The sequence below is a fragment of the Schistocerca piceifrons genome, chromosome 1 (genome assembly GCF_021461385.2).
Source record: "Schistocerca piceifrons isolate TAMUIC-IGC-003096 chromosome 1, iqSchPice1.1, whole genome shotgun sequence".
NCBI lineage: Eukaryota > Metazoa > Arthropoda > Insecta > Orthoptera > Acrididae > Schistocerca > Schistocerca piceifrons.
This window is the reverse complement of record NC_060138.1, coordinates 706519470-706540342: the sequence shown is the minus strand read 5'-3', so window position 1 is coordinate 706540342 and position 20873 is coordinate 706519470. Positions and strand designations below refer to the sequence as shown.

Sequence of the window (20873 nt, the reverse complement as noted above, 5' to 3'; positions counted from 1 at the left end):
TATATCTTCTGTATTCTGTCTCTTCAATTTTCATAATAGAAACATCTATTATTTCAAAAGGCATATATCAAAATTAATTCTTGCCCTTGGCCGTCCCCCCCCCCCCCTCCCCTCCAGGATTCAACTTAAAATGGGAGAGGGAAAAAAAATGGAACAGTATGCACACACGACAAGGACAACATGAAGACATGCTGCATCATTTTCTGTGTCCACATGCATTCGACTACCATCAAAAACTACAATGATCATATTATCCTTATCTTTGCCACATGCTGTTCAATTCTGTTATGTTTTTATCATTTCATTGAAACTCCACATTTGCACTTGAATTATGACTTAAAAAAGAACGATGGTGCGTTAAGGAATAACATACAACACAATAACTTCAGTTTTGGGAAAAACACCACTCTAAATAATGCACATGTTGACACCCACTGTTTCAAGTAAATGTATAGTTTTTTTGCTCAATAGTACTTAATTTATGACTCTTTTGAGTCGGAAGGTCATAATTGTCTATTCCATGGTATCATTTTTATTTTCAGCAACTTGTGCTTCTGCAATCTTTTTTACTCATTAACCTTTAAACATCAAACATAAATGCAAAATTTGAAAGATAAATAACCGTGATAGGTGGTGCAATAGACACATCTCCATATTTTAAAATCATTTTTATTCATTTATAATTGCTAGAGCTGACAAACTCCCCTTGTAAGAAAGAATAATTTAATATCAGGTGTGTTTCCCCTTAACATATTAAACCCATACAGCTTATGAAGATAAAAGTAACATTAAAATAGGGGAGACATACAGGCAGTCATTCTTCACACACTCTGCCCAAGAATGGAATAGAAAGAAATAATATATGCAACAACAAATAACAGCTCTACTACACACTTCACAGTCACTCACAGAGTAACAAAAAGACAAACTTCCATTTCAAGAGAAAACAGAAAACATGACACTAACATAACATAAATTTAAGCTATACTGAATATACCAGCAAACATCTGTCACTAGCTTCTGTTGAAGCATCAAGACAGAAAATATACACAGCAGCACTTTTGGTAAGTATCTGCACTTGTGCTGACAATCAGTTTTTTACTGAATACGTGTAACGTTTATCAAAACATTTGGTAAATTTTGCAACCAAAACCTGATACACTATGTATCTTCACTGTTTCATCCACTGTTTCATAATAAATCTTGTTTCCTTGTATCAATTACATTTTTTGACTGAAATCATACAAGGCAAGGATCAAAAATGAAAAAATACAAATGGGAAAAAATACTTACTGGCTCCAGCTCCTGTCTCTCTATAAGTCTTCTGAACTGTAGGCAGCCATGAATTAATGTGGCTGCTCGTGCAGCCTGCACGTGTGTTGGGTACATGAGAATGGCATCAATACCATAAAAGTTTGAGTTCACCATTAACGGTGATCTTCCCCTAAGGTAAACATATTCTTCCCACCAGTCAGACACATAGTTTGTAGACCACCTGAAACATAAACAGAATAAAACAGTTAAATGTATGTTATAAATTCTATTTTCATTCACTAAAATTATTCATATTTTTGACACATCTGTTTTCACAAACTTAGGAAAATTTAACCTTTATATACAAACTATTAAGTGGACTTGGTTTTCCAAATAATCATAATTTTCTGATGTCCATTACAATTCATGTTATTGTCAACTGTTATGCTTTCTTTAGTTTGAAAGTTAATTTATTATCCTGTAAGATGATAAAATAAATGAGAGCTCTGTAACAATTATAATAAAAATGCAAAGGAGTGTGATGCTATTTAGATGACTCAAAAAACTGGTGAAAAAACTTGTGTCAAAGTGACTGAACAGGGAACATCTGACTTTGCTCATCTTAAAAGGAATCTAATGTCCAAATACTGTATCATCTCAAACTTCATCAGTTCTGTCTATGTAGTAATCACAAAAAGAGAAAATGTTTTGTGGAAATTTTACTCAGCAGACACTGTAAAAGGATAAAAAGAAGAACACAAGAACTACAATGATCAGTGAATAACCGTATAGTGACAGTTAAAAGATCTCAAATAACTGTAGCACAGTTCCAAATCTGTAGATTAAATAAATGATGAATTTAAATCAGTGGAAAATGAATATTTTTTCTTGAGTTTTTGCAAAATTGGAATGATTTATGTGCAAGTTCAAATCTATGACAAAAATCAAAGAAATAATAAATTAATGTGATTAAGCCACAAACAGCTGCACCCAGCTTCAATTTAAGGGTATTTTTCACACACAATGCCTCCAACTTACTCATTTTCATTTTGCAACATCAACTGATATGGGGCATACTTAGGAAAAAATCTGAATCATTTTACTAACAAGTATCCATGAGGAAACATGTTTTGAAAACATTCTTTTTGGAGTGAAACACAATTTATTGTTTCTCTTCAATCGTAAGTCAGAATCTTTTAAAACATATTTCCTATTGAAGGAAATATGGACAAGAAGAATGAGATTTCATAATGCAAAGTCACTTCTAGATGAACGTTCAAAGAGGTATTATGCTTCCAATGATTCAATTTTGTAATTGATGAACAAAATTAATAATCTGGCCAATGATGCTACACTGAGAAGAAAAAAGGCAAATGAAATTGTCACTGACCACAGTGAAAGTAGCAAGTCTTGGTACATGCCAATGCTTTCAGAGTTCAAAAACAAAGGCTTTCACATTATGTCATAAAAATTCTGGTTAAAAATTAACTGCAATACTCACTGATCACATTAGTAAGCTGACAGCACCACATTAATAGTCCAACTGTGAAAATGGATTTTGTATGCTCTCTTCTACCTCTGATCTGTAAGCCAGTTCACTCAGCCAATTATGAGAGAGGCCGACAGTTTAATGTTGAATCAAAAGTATGGTGCAACTTAACATTTTCTCATGAACATAAAGCAATGTTACTGGTAGAGGTGTGAAAAGCCATAAAAATTCAAAACCCAACTAGGGATCATGAAGCTTTTAGTTAGTAACCTGACATTCAGCAATTAAGCTATTTACCTCATTCATCTTCAGCTCTATAAAAACAATGTCTTGCTTTGTCTGGTTACGTACATTGTTCTCCCAGAATAGTCCATCTTTTTTAAAACCTTTTTTTTTTTGTTGTTGCTGAAATACATATGGTCACTGAATATGATCTGTCCAATTAAAACTAACCTCATTTTTGGGTCATTTGAAGCTTTTTTATATTTAAGTAATGTTATCAACCTTGACAAAATAACACAAAATTTTTTAGAGCATTAGACAATTTAGTGACTTTAATTATATAAACAGAAATAATAATAATAATAATAATAATAATAATAATAATAACTACAACCATGGCATACTGTCTTACAAGTGCCTTAAATTCCTTGTCTGTCATGAAAAAAACTTTTTATGAAATCCATGGTTAAATGTGTTGTAATTCATTTATAAAGAAGAATTACGTAAAAAATCAATGTCTCAATTATTTTCATCTGTTATTTTCATATTAGTGTTCAGACGTTCCCGGTGAATTAGTTACCTGCATAAAAGAGATCAGAAATTAGTCTTGTATATTCAATTTAACCTTGCCAGTGGGTCCTGTGACATCATCTCCGAACCTGTCATCTCCATAAGCTTAGAGAATTGAGACTTGTCAGGTACAAATGGACTTGACCAGCATAGAAAGAAGAGTGAGTACACAAGTATAACGGAGGACTAGCTGCATTGCTACTATATACACAGCCTACATCAGGCGCAAATCTGACACTGTTAATGCAAGAAAAATGTATAAAAATGTTTCAGACAATGGAAAACCCAGGATGGAATATAACAATATTAGAGAAGGAAAGTTGCTACTCAGCATACAGCGGATATGCTGAGTCGCGAAGGGCACAACAAAAAGATTCACACAATTATAGCTTTCAGCCATTAAGACCTTTGTCAGCAATACACACACACACAAACACACACACACACACACACACACACACACACACACACACACACACACACAAATGCAACATGCACACATGTCTGCAGTCTCAGACAACTGAAACCACACTGCGAGCAGCAGCATCAGTGCGTGATGAGAGTGGCGACTGGGTGGGGGTAAGGAGAAGGCTGGAGTGGGGAGGGGGAGGGATGGTACAGTGGGTGTGGTGGATAGTGAAGTGCTGCAGTTTAGATGGAGGGCAGGAGAGAAGGTGGGGAGGGGGAAAGCAGTGGAAAGGAGAGAAATACAAAGAAATTAAAAGACTGGGTGTGGTGGTGAAATGACTGCTGTGTGTTGCTGGAATGGGTACAGGGAGGGGGTTGGATGGGTGAGTACAGTGACTAACGAAGGCTGAGGCCAGGAAGGTTACGGGAATGTAGGATATATTGCAGGGAAAGTTTCCACCTGCACAATACAGAAAAGCTGGTGTTGGTGGGAAGAATACATATGGCAAAGGCTGTGAAGCAGTCAATGAGATGAGGGATATCATGTTTGGCAGCATGTTCAGCAACAGGGTGGTCCACTTGTTTTTTGACCACAGTTTGTCGGTGACCATTGATGCGAACAGACAGCTTGTTGGTTGTCATGCCTACATAGCATGCAACACAGTCGTTGCAACTTAGCTTGTAAATCACATGACTGGTTTCACGGGTAGCCCTGCCTTTGATGGGATGGTTCGACAAAAACAAGGATGTTTAGAACCAAGTACAGTAACAAGCCACCAACAAGGAAGGCCATTTACCACTGGCACAACAAATTTGTTACGATGGGTTCCTTGTGCCCGGCAAAGAGAAGCAGATGTCCCAGTGTGAGTGAAGTGAATGTGGAGTGTGTACAAGAGACATTCATAAGGAGTCCAAAGAAATCGGTGCGTCGTACATCCCGTGAAATCGAAATGGCTCCAGTGACAGTGTGGAAAGTCCTGGGACAGAAGCTGCCTGTGAAACCATTCAAATTGGAGTTAGTGCAGAAGCTCAATGATGACGACAAAGACAAGCATTTTGAGTTTTGTTGGCAGTTGCAACAATTGAATGAGGATGAGGATAGACTTGTTGATTGCTTAATTTTTAGCGACAAAGCCACTTTTCACAATAATGGGAAAGTGACCAGGCATAATTGTTAAATCTGGGGTACAAAGCATCTACAAGAATGCACTGAATTTGAGCATGATTCCCCAAAGGTAAATGTTTTTTTGAGCCTTGTCATGTCAAAAACTGTACAGGCCACTCTTCTTTGCCGAGAGCACTGTACTGAAAATTCCTATTTGGACATGTTGCAGCAATGGCTGATGCCTCAAACGCAATTGGACTCTCAGTTCATCTTTTGGCAGGATGCGGCTCCACCCCATCTTCATCGTGAAGTTCATAGGTATCTGAACATGGAGCTGCCACATCATTGGATCGGCCGTGCTACAGAAGGGGACAGCTGTTTCATGAAATGGCCTCCCCAATCATCAGAACTCACTCCGTGTGTGTTTTTTCCATTGGGACACATTAAAGATCCGGTGTATGTACCGCCTCTACCATGTGATGTAGCAGAGCTCCGGGAGAGAATACGGGAAGTGACTGCCACAGTTGACAATGCCATGCTGGGATGGGTATGGCAAGAATTCGATTGCCGTATTGATGTCTGCTGGGTCACTCATGGTTCGCATATCAAACGTTTGTAAAAAAAGCTTTCAGAGTTTCTCTTCAAAATGCAATATGTATGACATCTGTACAATGTTTAGTTCTTGTGCAATAAAGAATTGAAAGTGTTCCCGGACTTTATGTACACCCTGTATTTCACGCAGTTATGACCAAATTTAAAAATTTAAAATGCTGTTGTAATATACTCATTAACAGCAATAACCTTATGTTAAAGGTTTAACACAAGAACTCAAATAACAAGGCAGTGTAACTCACGACATGCAAGTTACCTTGACTTAATTTCAAACCTTCATGAAACTTTTTCTTGCTGATTACCCCCCCCCCCCCCCCCCCCCCCCCCCCACACACACACACACACACACACACACACACACACACACACACACAAAACGATGAAAGAAAAGACATTCATTGCTTACTACATTTTCACTGTTCATCCACTAAAAATGCAGCAGCGGGCTTGACATTTTAAAGTATTACTTCTTTCCTACTAAATTTTTCTGCAATACTTTTTGCCACGTAGTTCGGGAGGTATAGATGGAAGCTTGGTTCTTGAACAAATCGGGTGGGTCGAAAGGGAGAGGGGAGCTTGTTATTGGTAAGAACTAATGTGAAGCAGTTAACTTCATAAATTGACTACAGTTAATTTCATTTTTCAATGACATTCATTTAATAGTATGTACTGAATGTAAACAATGTCTTACCATGATTTAAGCACCAGGTATCTCTGTAACTTTTTTGCAATGCCTTTCTCAAATTCAGCAACAAGCTTTTCCATTCTAGAGTAACGTTCATCATCACACAGTGGCCGAATGCTGCGAAGGTACTGAAATTTTGAAGGGAACATGTAACATTCAGAAGCACTATAAAAATTAAAATAATATGGAGTAATACATTACGAACAATGCTTAGTGAGTTTTACCAGAAAATCACAGTGGGTCTAATGGTGCAAAATGTATGCTACAACATGTTGTACTGTTAATGAGAAACATATTCAGTTTAGAAATATACTGCAGTTTTGAGCTATGAAGAAATTATAATAGAAGCATTTATTTCAAATAATTGTTTTTCTATTTTTGTCAGGAACTGACCAGCACAAATGAGAATAAGCATCAGAAGCTGACAACATGTATACACTTTCCAGTCCTGTCTTCAGATGGATTCTCAGATTCTAAAAAGGCTAGTGAATTTTTACATGTTTCTGTCTTTACACATTCAAAGCAAATATGAGCAACTGTTTACTCACCCTGCACATTGTGTCATGTACGGTGGGTAATGGTAGACGAGGCAGTGAGCCCTGGAAGCTGTAAAGCATAGGTCGTCCACCAGAGGACAAAACCTTAACTGCCACCATCCACAGTTTTGTTGAATAGGAAATTCTGCTACCACGGCCACGTTGTTCAAACATCCATCCCTTGTACATGAGCAACATCTTCAGTGAATATCTTACAGTGAAGATAATGCTAAGCCACGATCCCATGCCAAGTAAGGCACATCCGGCTACCTCCCAGGCAACTGTTGGCCTCGGTCCATGGTGATACCTACACATTTTTAGCTATCAGATTGAACAATATCAAAAATCAATTTATTCCAAAATTTTATATGTAGTTCTTATTCAACACAAGAAATAAGTTATTACAGGTGCTGAGCACTTATTTCTTTAATTTTTATTTTTTTGAGGGTTACTGACAATAAAACTTGTTGAACAAGGAATATGGAAACAATATGTGAATCTTGAATATCTGTCACTAACAACAGCTCATACAATTGATTTGTAATATTTTCCTTACATAGTGTGCAAACCATGTCTCCAGCCTAGATACAAAATAATTTGTTTCATTCATGGCACAAAGTTTCTCATAGAAGATGCATGTGATACAAATTATGAATGGGATGCTGGTTATTAGCATTAGCTTAAATATATCTCAAGGGATGGATGTAAATGCATTTGTCAAAAAGGGTTACTTATGAGAAAAATACTGAAATCTAAAACAAAAGTCATTACCTGTGGCAATTTTAAAATATAGATGGCAACTTGGTAAGCCAGTTAAAAGAACATTTTTAACATGTTAAGATAATTGAACCTACATTATGTGAACTGCAGATCACATTGAATGACACTTGCTTGGTTAATATTACAGCTGATTTTTCAAACGGTATGTATGTCAGCTGCTGCTGAACTTCTTGCACATTGTGAGCCACTGCTTTAACACTGTTCAAATTTAGACACATCAATCAGTGAATCACCAGCAAGCCAAATGTTACTTAGATAAGAAGCCAGAAAGATGAATGTATTAATTTACTTACTGATAGGTCATGTGACATCAGATGAGACTTTGTGTACAAAACACAGAGTGGGAAAGAGACTGAACAGTTTTCAAAAATTTTCTTTAAAAAGCTCACTTATTTAGGGACTTCCTGTTCAAAATTAGCAAAAAGTAACCCTAAAGATAAATAAAAAATCAAAGGTAAAAACTGTATGCACATGAGCTGGGCCACATTAGGAAGGAGATACTAAGACTGTACAGAAGGTAGGAAAATTTTTGTCCAACTGAATGACACTACCTACAGACATTAAAGAAAACTGGTCTTGGTCAAAAAACATGCTTGTGAATACTAGATAAAAGTTGCTCCCACAAATTCAAGGCAGTATGGGCTATTATCAAACAAGAAAAACAGAACCGAGCAAAATGACATATGTACGTTACACATGCTTGGCACTAAGGCCACTTAGAAGGGGTGCTTTCCACCAGAAAGATGTCACTCCCATGGTTATTATAAATATTGTGTCAAAGTTCCATGAATAAGGACTGTTATTGTTTATCAAATCACATAATTAAAAAAAATACATCTTACCAAGATAACGAGATATGGATGGGGTGATAGGCGAACGAAGACTGTCATCGATTACCTTCTGGTGGAAAAGAAAAATTGGAGACAGTTGATGGACGTAACTACACTGCCAGAAGAGGCTTTTGATGGAGACCATCGAGTGGTGGTGGCAAAGATGAGATCCGATGAATTGAAAGACATAAAGGAAGAAAGGGAAAGGAAAATAAAAGTGTAGAAACTAAAGGATGGCATGGTACAAGAAGAATTTAAGGAGTTACTTAAGAGTAAAATCCCTACCACTGAGTATGGCAATGTGGAAGAGGAATGGGGTAAGTTCAAAGAATCATTTGTAAGCTCTGCTGAGAAGACCTGTGGCAGAGTGTCTGGAAGGGTAAAGGAAAAGAAGACACCAGGGTGGAATGAGAGGGTGAAGGAGGCAGTAAAAGAAAAGAAGAAAGCCTGGCATGAATGGAACAGAGACTGACCAGCTGAAAGTAAAAGGAAATACCAGGATAGTAAAAATAAGTCTAAGAAAATGGTGGTAGAAGAAAAGAGGAAAAGCTGGGAGAAATTCACTCGAGAGTTGGGAAAAGATGTCACTAATGGTAAGAGAGGGATATATGGAATTATAAAGAGTATGAGGAAGGAAAAAAACATACACAAAGCTAGTGAAAGGGGAAAGCAGAGAGCTATTAATGCTACCAAAGGAGATAAGGAAAAGATGGAAAGAGTACTTTGATAAATTACTGAATGTGAAGATTGGCAATGGAAAGGGAATAGAAGTATAGCAGGGGGGCAGGGGTCTGGAAGAGGAGGAGGATATAACGATGTTAGAAGTGGAACTAGCTCTGAGAAAAATGGTAACAGGAAAGGTGCCTGGGATAGATGAAATTACTATGGAGATGATAAAGGCAGCTGGGTCAGTTGGGCTACAGTGGCTATGTAGACTAATAAGATGCATTTGGACCCAAAAATGTGTACCTGAAGAATGGGGAAAGGGAATAATAATCCCAGTTTTCAAGAAGGGTGACAGGAAAGTATGTGACAACTATCAAGGCATCACACTCATATCCCAAGTAGCAAAAATAATGGCGAGGATATTGGAAAGAAGAGTGAGAGAAAAAGTGGAAGGGCAGTTAGAAGAGGAGCAGTATGGCTTTCATCATGATAGATCAACAGTGAACCCAATCTTTAGTATGAGACAGTTGATGGAAAGACATTGAGAGTATGGGAAGGGTGATGACATTTCTCAACCTAGTGAAAGCATATGACAGTGTTCCCAAGGAAAAGGTATGGGCAACCTTGAAGAGAAGGAGAGTTGGAAAGCAAACACTTTAAGTCATCCGGGCAATGTATGAAAAAAAAACTAGTTGTGTGAGACACCAGTTGGAAGAACTGGATGGTTTAAGAATGTTACGGGACTAAGACAAGGAAGTGTGATACCACCACTACTATTTATAATGGTGATGGATGAAATAGTCAAAGAGATGAAAGAAGCCCATAGAGGAAGTGAGATGCAGCTGTTACTATTTGCTGATGATATTGTGGTGTGGGGAACAAGCAGTAAGGAGATACAAAAACAAATAGACATCCTAAATGATAAGGTCGAGAAATATGGAATGAAATTTAGTGTGGAGAAAAGCAAGACCATAGTGGTAACCAAAGGGGATAAAGAGGGCAAGCAACAAATTCATATTAAGGGACGGGATATTGAAATAGTGGACAACTTTAAATATTTGGGAAGTGTATTACTGGGGAATGCTCGTTTGGAGACAGAAATTAGTAAAAGAATACAACAGAGTAGTACATTTTACCAGTGTGTGAGGGGCTTGGTGCGGGGAAGGGAAGTTCCAATGAGGTGCAAGCTGGTGCTATGCAAGACTTACTTCACACCCACACTAATTTATGGCTCAGAGACTTGGACTATGACTAGAAGAAAGGAGAGTGGGATACAATCCAGTGAAATGAAGTTTCTGAGAAGTATGCTAGGAAGATGAGGAGAGACAGAGTGAAAAATGAAGATGTTAGGAAGGAAATTGGAGTGGAGAAGTTGACAGAGAAAATTAAAAGACTAGATTAAAATGGTTTGGGGATAGGAGGAGGATGGGAGAGGGAAGAATACCAAGAAGAATCATGGAGTTCAAGATTGAGGGCAAGAGGCCAAGAGGAAGACCGAGAACAAGGTGGATTGAGACAATACAGATGAGTTTAAGGAGGAGAAATCTGCTACAGAACCAAATTGTGGAAGAAGAATGGTGGAAAGACTGAGTAAAGTGGCGAAGAACCATTGATACCCTAACCCGACCAGATGTTGGACAGAGGGGAAACGAAGATGATGATTACTATGATGATGATGATGATGATGACATCTTACCTATCAAACACTTATTTTCAATAACTGAAACATTAAAATCTGGAGTTTTCCCTGATCCACTGGGCTCTGCTGAAATTTTATCAATCTTCAAAAGTGAGATAAGCATATGCCCCAGAATTACCAATCACTTTTTATCGTTACTGTTTTCTCCAAAGATTTCACGCTTCTTACATAAAACCAGCTGAGCAACAATTCTGAAAAGCATGATTTCTTTGCTAGTGGATAGTTTGGACTGCAACACTATAAAAATACTGCTTCTGCTGTCACTGAAATTGTTAACCAGTCTTAACTGAATTTGAAAATAGCTACCTAGTTTCTGATACTTTGTAATTTTACAAGTAGAGGCCCCTAGGGTTTTTGAAACCATCTATATAGTGATGTAGGTTATGGTTCCATGTATCACACATTGTCACCATTCATCCTGGTGGACCTTTGTTTGTGATAAATCAACAACATAATTCATTTTTTCATGTGATGCTCTAGAGCTTCAAAAACAATTACTGTACAGACTGGTGGCATGGTGTAATGGTTAAGGTACATTCATGATGTGCAGAAGGCTTTGGGTTTGATTTTAATCAGGTATTCTGAAATTTTTATTTTTAAATCTTTATCAAAGATTTTATCATTATTTTCCATTAATCTGTTTAACTGTAGCTCCTTTCTTTGTAATCCTTTGGAAAGTCACTTTAATCGTAGTCTTAACTTTTTGATTTGCCCTCATTTTCATTTTCTTTCACTTTTTTTCCCATTTGGAATGTATTTGCATGTGAATTTAATCATTGTTATTTCTCTTTCACAATATTCAAACATGCTGATCTACTGCTTAAAAGGAAAATGTGAAATAACCTATTTGTATTGACAGTGCAAAGGCGTCAAAAATGTATTTTTCATTACAAGATGTACATCTTCTTGGGATTGTAATCATCATGCAAACACTTAAAACATAAATTCTTGTTCCACTATGGACAAAATAAGGCAATTTAAGATTTAAATGAAAGAAGAGATTATCAGTACAATAAATTCAAGCAAAAATGAGGAATAAAAATGGTGAATGCAATAACATGGGTGAAAATATAAGATGATACAACGGAAAAAATTAAATTGCAGTTAATACATAATAATAATTAAGATCACTTGAACAAAGATTCCAGATAAAAGATGAATTGAAGGAATAAAAATGAGAGCAAATCAGAAAGTTAAAGCTATGATTAAAATGATTTGATAAAGAATTAGAAAGAAAAGAATTAAATTTAAACTAACTAATTCAATGAAAATAATTAGCAAAGTCATTTCAATATAGGTTAAAAAATAAAAAATTTCATGAGACCTGAGGAGATTTGAACCCACAACCCCTTGTGTATTAGGAATGTACCTTAAGCATTGTGCTACACCGCTAGTTTTTGTAGTATTCATATTTTTGAAGCTCTAGAGCAACATGTGAAATAATTAAATTTTTTCCTATCTATTACTTGTGAATGAGGGCTCAGCAGGGTTAAGTGGTGCAGGGTGCTATATCTGGGACCCTAAAGATGAAAAAGTCAATCAGTAAATTGTTGGCTTTCACATTGATTCCAAATTAAGCTGGGAGGAAGATATGCCTGCAATAAAATACATTGTGTGTGCTGTCTGAAGTGCAAACTGACACATGCAGTCACTAATGAGTACTTGAAAGTGGCACAATTTGGCCTTTTTCAGTCATACATCCCCTAAGGAGTATTGATATGGTGACATTCTTATTATATATCAGAATAATAAGCAAAGTGAATTCCAAAGAACACTGATGATGCCTTTTTTATCACGTTGAAGGTACCAACTTTTGTAAATTTTCATTCCTATACAGCATTAATTTATGTTAAAAGCAACTTAAGTGCGTTTGAGACCTGAAAGAACAGACACCATCACAGCACTAGAGCAAACTGGAGTTCAATATACTGAAACATGGACTGAAAGTCTGGAAACACCTAAACTCTTTTTGCTTCTTGTTGTATTTTTAAATTAAGAGTTATGACTGGTTATTGAAACACCCATTCTGCAAGATAACAGAACTATTTGAAATAAACACTACTGACATTAGTATTTAAGAATACTGACAAGGAAGTGGAATTATATTTTAGAAGCTTTTCTATAAAAATTGTTACCTACATCTACACTCTGCTCGCCATCTTATGGTGTGTCGTGGATGGTACTTTGTGTATTAGTGCCACTTCCCCTCTTTTCTGTTCCAGGGGTCACAAATGGTACATGTGAAGAGCAGTTCTTGGTTACCTCCATGTAAACTGGAAAGTCTGTAATTTTACCTACTGGTCTTTTTGCACTAGGAAGCAATATATTGATCGACCATCCAAAGAACATATGCTCTCAGAATATTAACCGTAAACCACACCATGATGCATAATGCCTCTTTGTGGCTCGCGTTGGAGTTAGCTGAGCAGCTGTGTTACACTTTCATAATTATTAAATGAAACTCTGACAAAACACACTGCACTCCTTTGGATCATCTTATTTCCTCTATCAATCCTATCTGGTACAGATACCAAACTGATGTGTATGTTACCCCTCCAAGTGATTCTCCTGCAATGGTGTAATCACACACTTATTAAGTCTTTCTGAATATTTGTGTGTGAAACATTACATTTGTTTATGTTGAGAGTAGACTACAAATTCCTGCATCAAGTGGAAATATTTTGCAGGTCTTCCTTAATTTCACTAAAATTTTCTAGTGTTTCTACTTCTTTGTACAAAGCATGAAACTTCTGATGTTATCCACTAAGCCATTAATATATACTGTAAAAAGTAATTGTCCTGTAACACTCCCTAGTAGCACACCTGAAATTACTTTTATGCTTAAAGATTTCTTTCTCTCTTAAGAATGACATAACATGCTTTGTTGTGTCTACTAGGAATTCTACAATTCAATTACAAATATGGTCAGATATTCTGACTGGTCATATTTTGTTCATTAATTGACAGTACTGAACTGTATCAATTATCTTCTTTAAGTCCAGGAACGTGGAATCAGTCTTGGTATCAGTACCTGCTGCCTCATGGATTTCATGGGCAAGCAGAACAAGCTGTGTTTTATACAGTCATTTGCAGAATCTGCACTTATTCCTACAGTCTCGTGAGTGCATCTGCTCAGCAACCTTTCTTGAAAATTGGCATGACCAATTTTTTCCAGTTACTGCGAACACTTCATTCACTTAGGTGTGGGAATCTGGAGCTGTGATCACCCACTATGACCACTAACGAAAGAATTTAGTAACTGAGCACATGGTTCTGGACATCTCCTTCACTTCACTCATTTTGCCTGTGCACTTTGAAAATGTCTCCTTCACATGAAGGATGATATGATATGTCTGGCTATCGCCAGCCACACTACCTTTTCCACGTCACTATGCTACTAACTGCAGTTGATACTTCTATCAAACTGACTTGCTCCTTCAAAGATTTCATACTTTTATCCAATTAGTGACAAGTCTGGCCCATTGGCTGTGGACTTCCTTTGAGTGGATATGATTCTACAACTGAGGACCCAATAAATGTGATTACATTCAGAATTCATGAAATGTCATTTATATACTCTTGATTCTCCCATGAATCCTTACATCTAAAGCACTCCTTTCTGTGTGTTCAGCACAATACCCAATTGTGAATCAAGAATGACTGCCCCATAGCATAAAACTTTTCCTTAATTACAAAATAATGTTGTACTTCAATAATTCCAGGTAGGTTCATATTACCACGATCAAATATCATAAGCAAAAAGATATTTTGTATTTCAGTTATCAACTATGCCAAAAGCCCTGTTGATAACAGTATATTAATTGGTAGTCTTGAGAGACTGCTATGCCTAAGTTACAAAATATCTTAAAATTCTGCACTGGATTAGACAACAAAATTAAGAAAAGAACCACTAACTTTTCCATTTTTGCTCTGCAATCCCCAAATTTGATGATAAGATTTCTGATCGGTGGTCCCTTAATGCAATACATGCAGGCATAGATATCTGCACATTGTCACCACACTCACAGATGTGCCAGGCACAGTCCCTGTTTTACCTCGGGACATTGTTTGTGAAAGGAAGATTTGCTGAGCTCTTTACTGCCAAGCCTCCTGCAGCTGCCATAGAGTCTGATGGTGCAAACCATGCTGATACGTGTCATGCAGGACATGGTAATCAGCACTGCATTTGTGGGCACCCGTTTGTGTCTGCAGGGTTATGTGTCTACATGACGCTGCGTCTGTATTCCCCTGCAACGAGCAAGCAGTCACTGCTCAGCCCCTTTACAGCTCGTTCCACTCTGGGCTCCAGACAGACCATCAGCCACCTGAGTCTGCACCTCAGACCACAATAAATATCTGCCACTGGTGATACCCATCAGGCAGTGCCATCTCATGTCTTCGCTGGGATCATTAGCTGCTGGAGCTCCGCCAGCCGCTCCCATGCCTGGATCTGCATCTCAACAGTTCACAAGCCCACAGCCTCATGGTATAGTGTCATTGGTCATCTCTGGTACCTCCTGGCCCATCACTAATCTCAACATTCAAGGACCTCCCACAGTAGGCACCCACTACACATTGTTACAATGGGCTTCCTTAGTTTTACTCAAGTGGGGTGTCATCCTCTGAAGCTGTACTGAAATTAGTCAACGTTAATAAAAAAAGAGCTGTATTGCAATAGGTGATTTCAATTTCTACCAAAAAAACCGTTTGGAAAAGGTTACTTAAGTGGCAACGAGAATAGTAATTTCATGGTATGCTGATTTTAATTACAGATGCAACAAGGCCAACTTTCCCAGGCAATGACACAGTTTTTGTTGATTATCAATACAGTGCCTGCTCAGATTTGCCCTCTCCAGCACCTGCTCAAGGTTTTCTCGCTGCAAGATCTTGGCCTTGTCCATCATCTGGTCACCCCCTTCTGAGCCCAATGCTGCCATGCCATGCCGAACTTCACTTAGATGACGCAGCCATGGTCAGCCCTCTTCCTGAGGATGGCAGTGCCCAGACACAACAGGCATGACAAGGCTGCTTATTCACTTGCATTTCAATGTTTCCTCATGTGTCTTCATTTGTCTTACTGGAGCAGGATATTGTCCCCTCCCCCAAACACTCAGTTCAGCTCCAAGCTCCTTCAAGTCTACACTTCAGACCACAACATCTACTGCCAATGTTACTCATCAGACAGTGCTGTCTTATGAATTCATCAGGATCACCAGCTGCTGGACATATGTCAGCCAATCCCACGGGTGGACCCAGATCTTGACATCTTATGAGCTCATAGCCTTATGGTACAGTGCCACTGATCATCTGCAGTACCTCCCGACTCATCATCACTTCTGATAATCGTGGGCCTTGTCAAACTAAGCACCAGCTACACAACGTCAAGACGGCTTTTTCAGTTGTATTCAAGAGAGACTGTCATCCTCTGAAGCTGGATCAAGTTTAGTTTAATGTTAATAAAATAAAATAAAATAAAAGAGTTTTATTGCAAGGGGTGCATTCAGTCTCTGGGAGTCAAACCACATCTACATCTACATGCATACTCTGCAAATCACATTTAAGTGCCTGGCAGAGGGTTCATTGAACCACCTTCACAATTCTCTATTAATCCAATCTCATATAGCGCATGGAAAGAACAAACACCTATATCTTTCTGTAAAAGCTCTGATTTCCCTTATTTTATTGTGGTGATCGTTTCTCCCCATATAGGTCTGTGTCAACAAAATATTTTCGAAATTGGGAGGAGAAAGTTGGTGATTGGAATTTCGTGAGAAGATTCCTTCGCAACGAAAAACGCATTTCTTTTAATGATGTCCAGCCCAAATCCTGTATCATTTCAGTAACACTCTCTACCATATTTTCTGATAATACAAAATGTGATGCCCTCCCTTCGTTGAACTTTTTTGATGTACTCTGTCAGTCCTATCTGGTAAGGATCCCACACCACACAACGGTATACTAAACGACGACGGTGTAATGTAGGCAGTCTCCTTAGTAGATCTGTTACATTTTCTAAATGTCCTGCCAATAAAACACAGTCTTTGGTTAGCCTTCCCCACAACATTTTCTATGTGTTCCTTTCAATTTAATTTGTTCGTAATTGTAATTCCTAGGTATTTAGTTGAATTTATGGCCTTTATATTTAATTTATCTGTTGAGAGGCCAGACAAATGTGTGGTTCCTGAAGAGGGGCAGCAGCCTTTTCAGTAGTTGCAGAGGCAACAGTCTGGATGATTGACTGATCTGGCTTTGTAACACTAACCAAAACGGTCTTGTTGTGCTGGTACTGTGAATGGCTGAAAGCAAGGGGAAACTACAGCCGTAATTTTTCCCCAGGGAATGCAGCTTTACTGTATGGTTAAAAGATGATGGTGTCCTCTTGGGTAAAATATTCTGGAGGTAAAATAGTCCCTCATTCGGATCTCCGGGCGGGGACTACTCAGGAGGACACTATTATCAGGAGAAAGAAAACTGGCGCTCTATGGATCTGAGCGTGGAATGTCAGATCCCTTAATCGGGCAGGTAGGTTAGAAAATTTAAAAAGGAAAATGGATAGGTTACAGTTAGATATAGTGGGAATTAGTGAAGTTTGATGGCAGGAGGAACAAAACTTCTGCTCAGGTGAATACAGGTTTATAAATACAAAGTCACATAGGGGTATTGCAGGAGTAGGTTTAATAATGAACAGGAAAATAGTAATGCAGGTAAGCAACTACAAACAGCATAGTGAACACATTATTGTGGCCAAGATAGATATGAAGCCCATGCCTACCACAGTAGTACAAGTTTATATGCCAACTAGCTCTGCAGATGACAAAAGAGATTGTGAAAATGTATTATGAGATAAAAGAAATTATTCAGATAGTGAAGGGAGACAAAAATTTAATAGTCATGGGTGACTGGAACTCGACAGTAGGAAAAGGAAGAGAAGGAAATGTAGTAGGCAAATATGGAATAGGGTTAAGGAATGAAAGAGGAAGCCGCTTGGTAGAATTTTGCACAGAGCATAACTTGATCATAGCTAACAATTGATTCAAGAATCATAAAAGAAGGTTGTATACATGGAAGAAGCCTGGAGATACTGGAAGGTCTCAGATAGATTATGTAATGGTAAGACAGAGATTCAGGAACCAGTTTTAAATTGTAAGACATTTCCAGGGGCAGATGTGGACTCTGACCACAATCTATTGGTTATGAACTGTACATTAAAACTGAAGAAACTGCAAAAATGTGGGAATTTGAGGTGATGGGACCTGGCTAAACTGACTAAACTAGAGATTTTAGAGAGTTTCAGGGAGAGCATGATGGAACAATTGACAAAAATGGGGGAAAGAAATACAGTAGAAGAACAATGGGTAGCTTTGAGGGATGAAGTTGTGAAGGCAACAGAGGATCAAGTAGGTAAAAAGACGAGGGCTAATAGAAATCCTTGGGTAACAGAAGAAATATTGAATTTAATTGATGAAAGGAGAAAATGTAAAAATGCAGTAAATGAAGCAGGCAAAAAGCAATACAAATGTCTCAAAATTGAGATCGACAGGAAGTGCAAAATGGCTAAGCAGGGATAGCTAGTGGACAAATTTAAGGATGTAGAGGTGCATATCACTAGGGGTAAGATAGATATTGCCTACAGGACCTTTGGAGAAAAGAGAACCACTTGCACGAATATCAAGAGCTCAGATGGAAACCCAGTTCTAAGCAAAGAAGGGAAAGCAGAAAGGTGGAAGGAGTGTACAGAGGGTCTATACAAGGGTGATGTTCTTGAGGACAATATTATAGAAATGGAAGAGAATGTAGATGACGATGAAATAGGAGATATGATACTGCGTGAAGAGTTTGACAGAGCACTGAAAGACTTAAGTCGAAACAAGGCCCCGGGAGTAGACAACATTCCATTAGAACTACTGACAGCCTGAGAGCCAGGCCTATAAAACTACCATTTAGTGAGCAAGATGTGTGAGACAGACGAAATACCCTCAGACTTCAAGAAGAATATGATAATTCCAATCCCAAAGACAGCAGGTTTTGAAAGATATGAAAATTACTGAACTATCAGTTTAACAAGCCACAGCTGTAAAATACTAACACGAATTCTTTACAGACGAATGGAAAAACTGGTAGAAGCCAATCTCGGGGAAGACCAGTTTAGATTCCGTACAAATGTTGGGACACGTGAGGAAATACTGACCCTATGACTTATCTTAGAAAATAGATTAAGGAAAGACAAACCTATGTTTCTAGCATTTGTAGACTCAGAGAAAGCTTTTGACAATGTTGACTGGAATACTCTCTTCAAAATCCTGAAAGTGGCAGGGGTAAAACACAGGGAGCGAAAGGCTATTTACAATTTGCACAGAAAGCAGATGGCAATTTTAAGAGTCGAGGGGCATGAAGGGGAAGCAGTGGTTGGGAAGGGAGCGAGACAGGGTTGTAGCCTATCCCCGATGTTATTCAATCTGTATATTGAACAAGCATTAAAGGAAACAAAAGAAAATTTTGGAGTGAGAATTAAAATCCATGGAGAAGAAATAAAAAAGTTGGGGTTTGCCGATGATATTGTAATTGTCAGAGACAGCAAAGGACCTGGAAGAGCAATTGAACGGAATGGACAGTGTATTGAAAGGAGGATACAAGATGAACATCAATAAAACAAAACGAGGATAATGGAATGTAGTCGAATGAAGTCAGGTGACACTGAGGTAATTATAAGGGGCGTTCAAAAAGAAACGAGCCAGAGTCTGGAATGCGCAAACCGGTGACAGGAGGGTAATATCGTGGCGTGTGTAACAAGATATGGTTCCGACCAAAGCGTGGAACTTCGCAGCCCGTCGCTTGAGTCACACGCGTGCACGTCATGTGACTATACAGAGCTAGTAGCAGGATGCATCAATCATCCAGCGCTGCCAGTCGCATTGCAGACAGTGACGTGGAGGTGTCAAAATAAAAGCAAAGAGTTTTTGTTCGTTTTCTGACAGTGGAAGGAGTAGGAGGAACGGACATTCATCGACGAATGTCACAAGAGTTTGGCGAACGCTACGTGTTCTTTGCAAACGTCAAGGTGTGGCACAAGCGCTTCAGGGAAGGACGGGTGTCGTTAGCACATTCTGGAGCACCACACTGCATTACCGCTGACATCGTCCAGTTGGTGGATGCACTCATTACCCAGGACCGCCGAGTGACAGTGAAAGCCATAGCCGCTGTGGACGTACTGAGTGTCAGAAATGTTCACACCATCATGAAGGAACGACTGCACAATCGCAAAGTGTGTGCCCAATGGGTGCCCCACAGTCCTCAACCACATCAGGAAGCATGTCGAATGACCCACTGCCTTGCTCATCTGCAGTGCTATGCTCGGGAAGGGAATGCGTTCCTGGCACAAGTGGTAGCTGGCGATGAGTCATGGTGTCCCCACTTCGAACCAAAATCAAAATGACAGTCTTCAGTGAAAGTATCCAGGATCGCCACCACCACAGCAAACAAAGGCCATCCTCACGAGTGCAGGAAAGGTTGTGCTAACGTTCTTCTTTGACCAAGATGGCCCCTTTCTGATTCACTTCCTGCAGCACGGGACAACAATGAATGCCCAGTGTCACTCACAAACCTTGACCACACTTCGCCAAGCGATCAAATCAAAACGACCAGGCAATCCCACCCGTGGGGTCATTCTGCTTCACAACAATGTAAAGCCTCATATGGCCAACAGTCGCGACACTCCTGCAGAAATTCAAATGGGAGGCTCGCGACCACCTTCCATGCAGTCCGGACCCCTCCCCCTGTGATTACACCATTATTGTTCCCCTTAAAAGGGCTCTGAGGGGCAAATGATTCACCTCGGACGACGACGTCCAGCTGTACGTGCGGAACTGGTTAAGCCCCAGGAATTTTATGAGACATCCATTCACCGTCTTGTGCCATAGTCTCAACAGCAAGGGTCAATACTTCTAACATACAGGTACAGGTTTCTGTAATTATACCTCTGGCTTGTTTCTTTTTGAACGCCCATTATAGATTAGGAAA

At 38.7% G+C, this 20873-nt stretch overlaps 1 protein-coding gene across 5 annotated transcripts in view; it reads right to left on the bottom strand.

Moving 5' to 3' along the window:
- Window positions 1-20873, bottom strand: part of LOC124710616 (carnitine O-palmitoyltransferase 1, liver isoform) — a 267710-nt gene that overhangs the window by 68627 nt on the left and 178210 nt on the right. For all 5 annotated transcript variants that reach the window (XM_047240940.1, XM_047240941.1, XM_047240939.1 and 2 more), the window contains 3 exons: window positions 6894-7188; window positions 6352-6473; window positions 1294-1495 (listed from right to left, as the gene is read on the bottom strand). In XM_047240940.1, the coding sequence (XP_047096896.1) occupies window positions 1294-1495; window positions 6352-6473; window positions 6894-7188 (619 nt within the window). The remainder of the gene's footprint in view (window positions 1-1293; window positions 1496-6351; window positions 6474-6893; window positions 7189-20873) is intronic.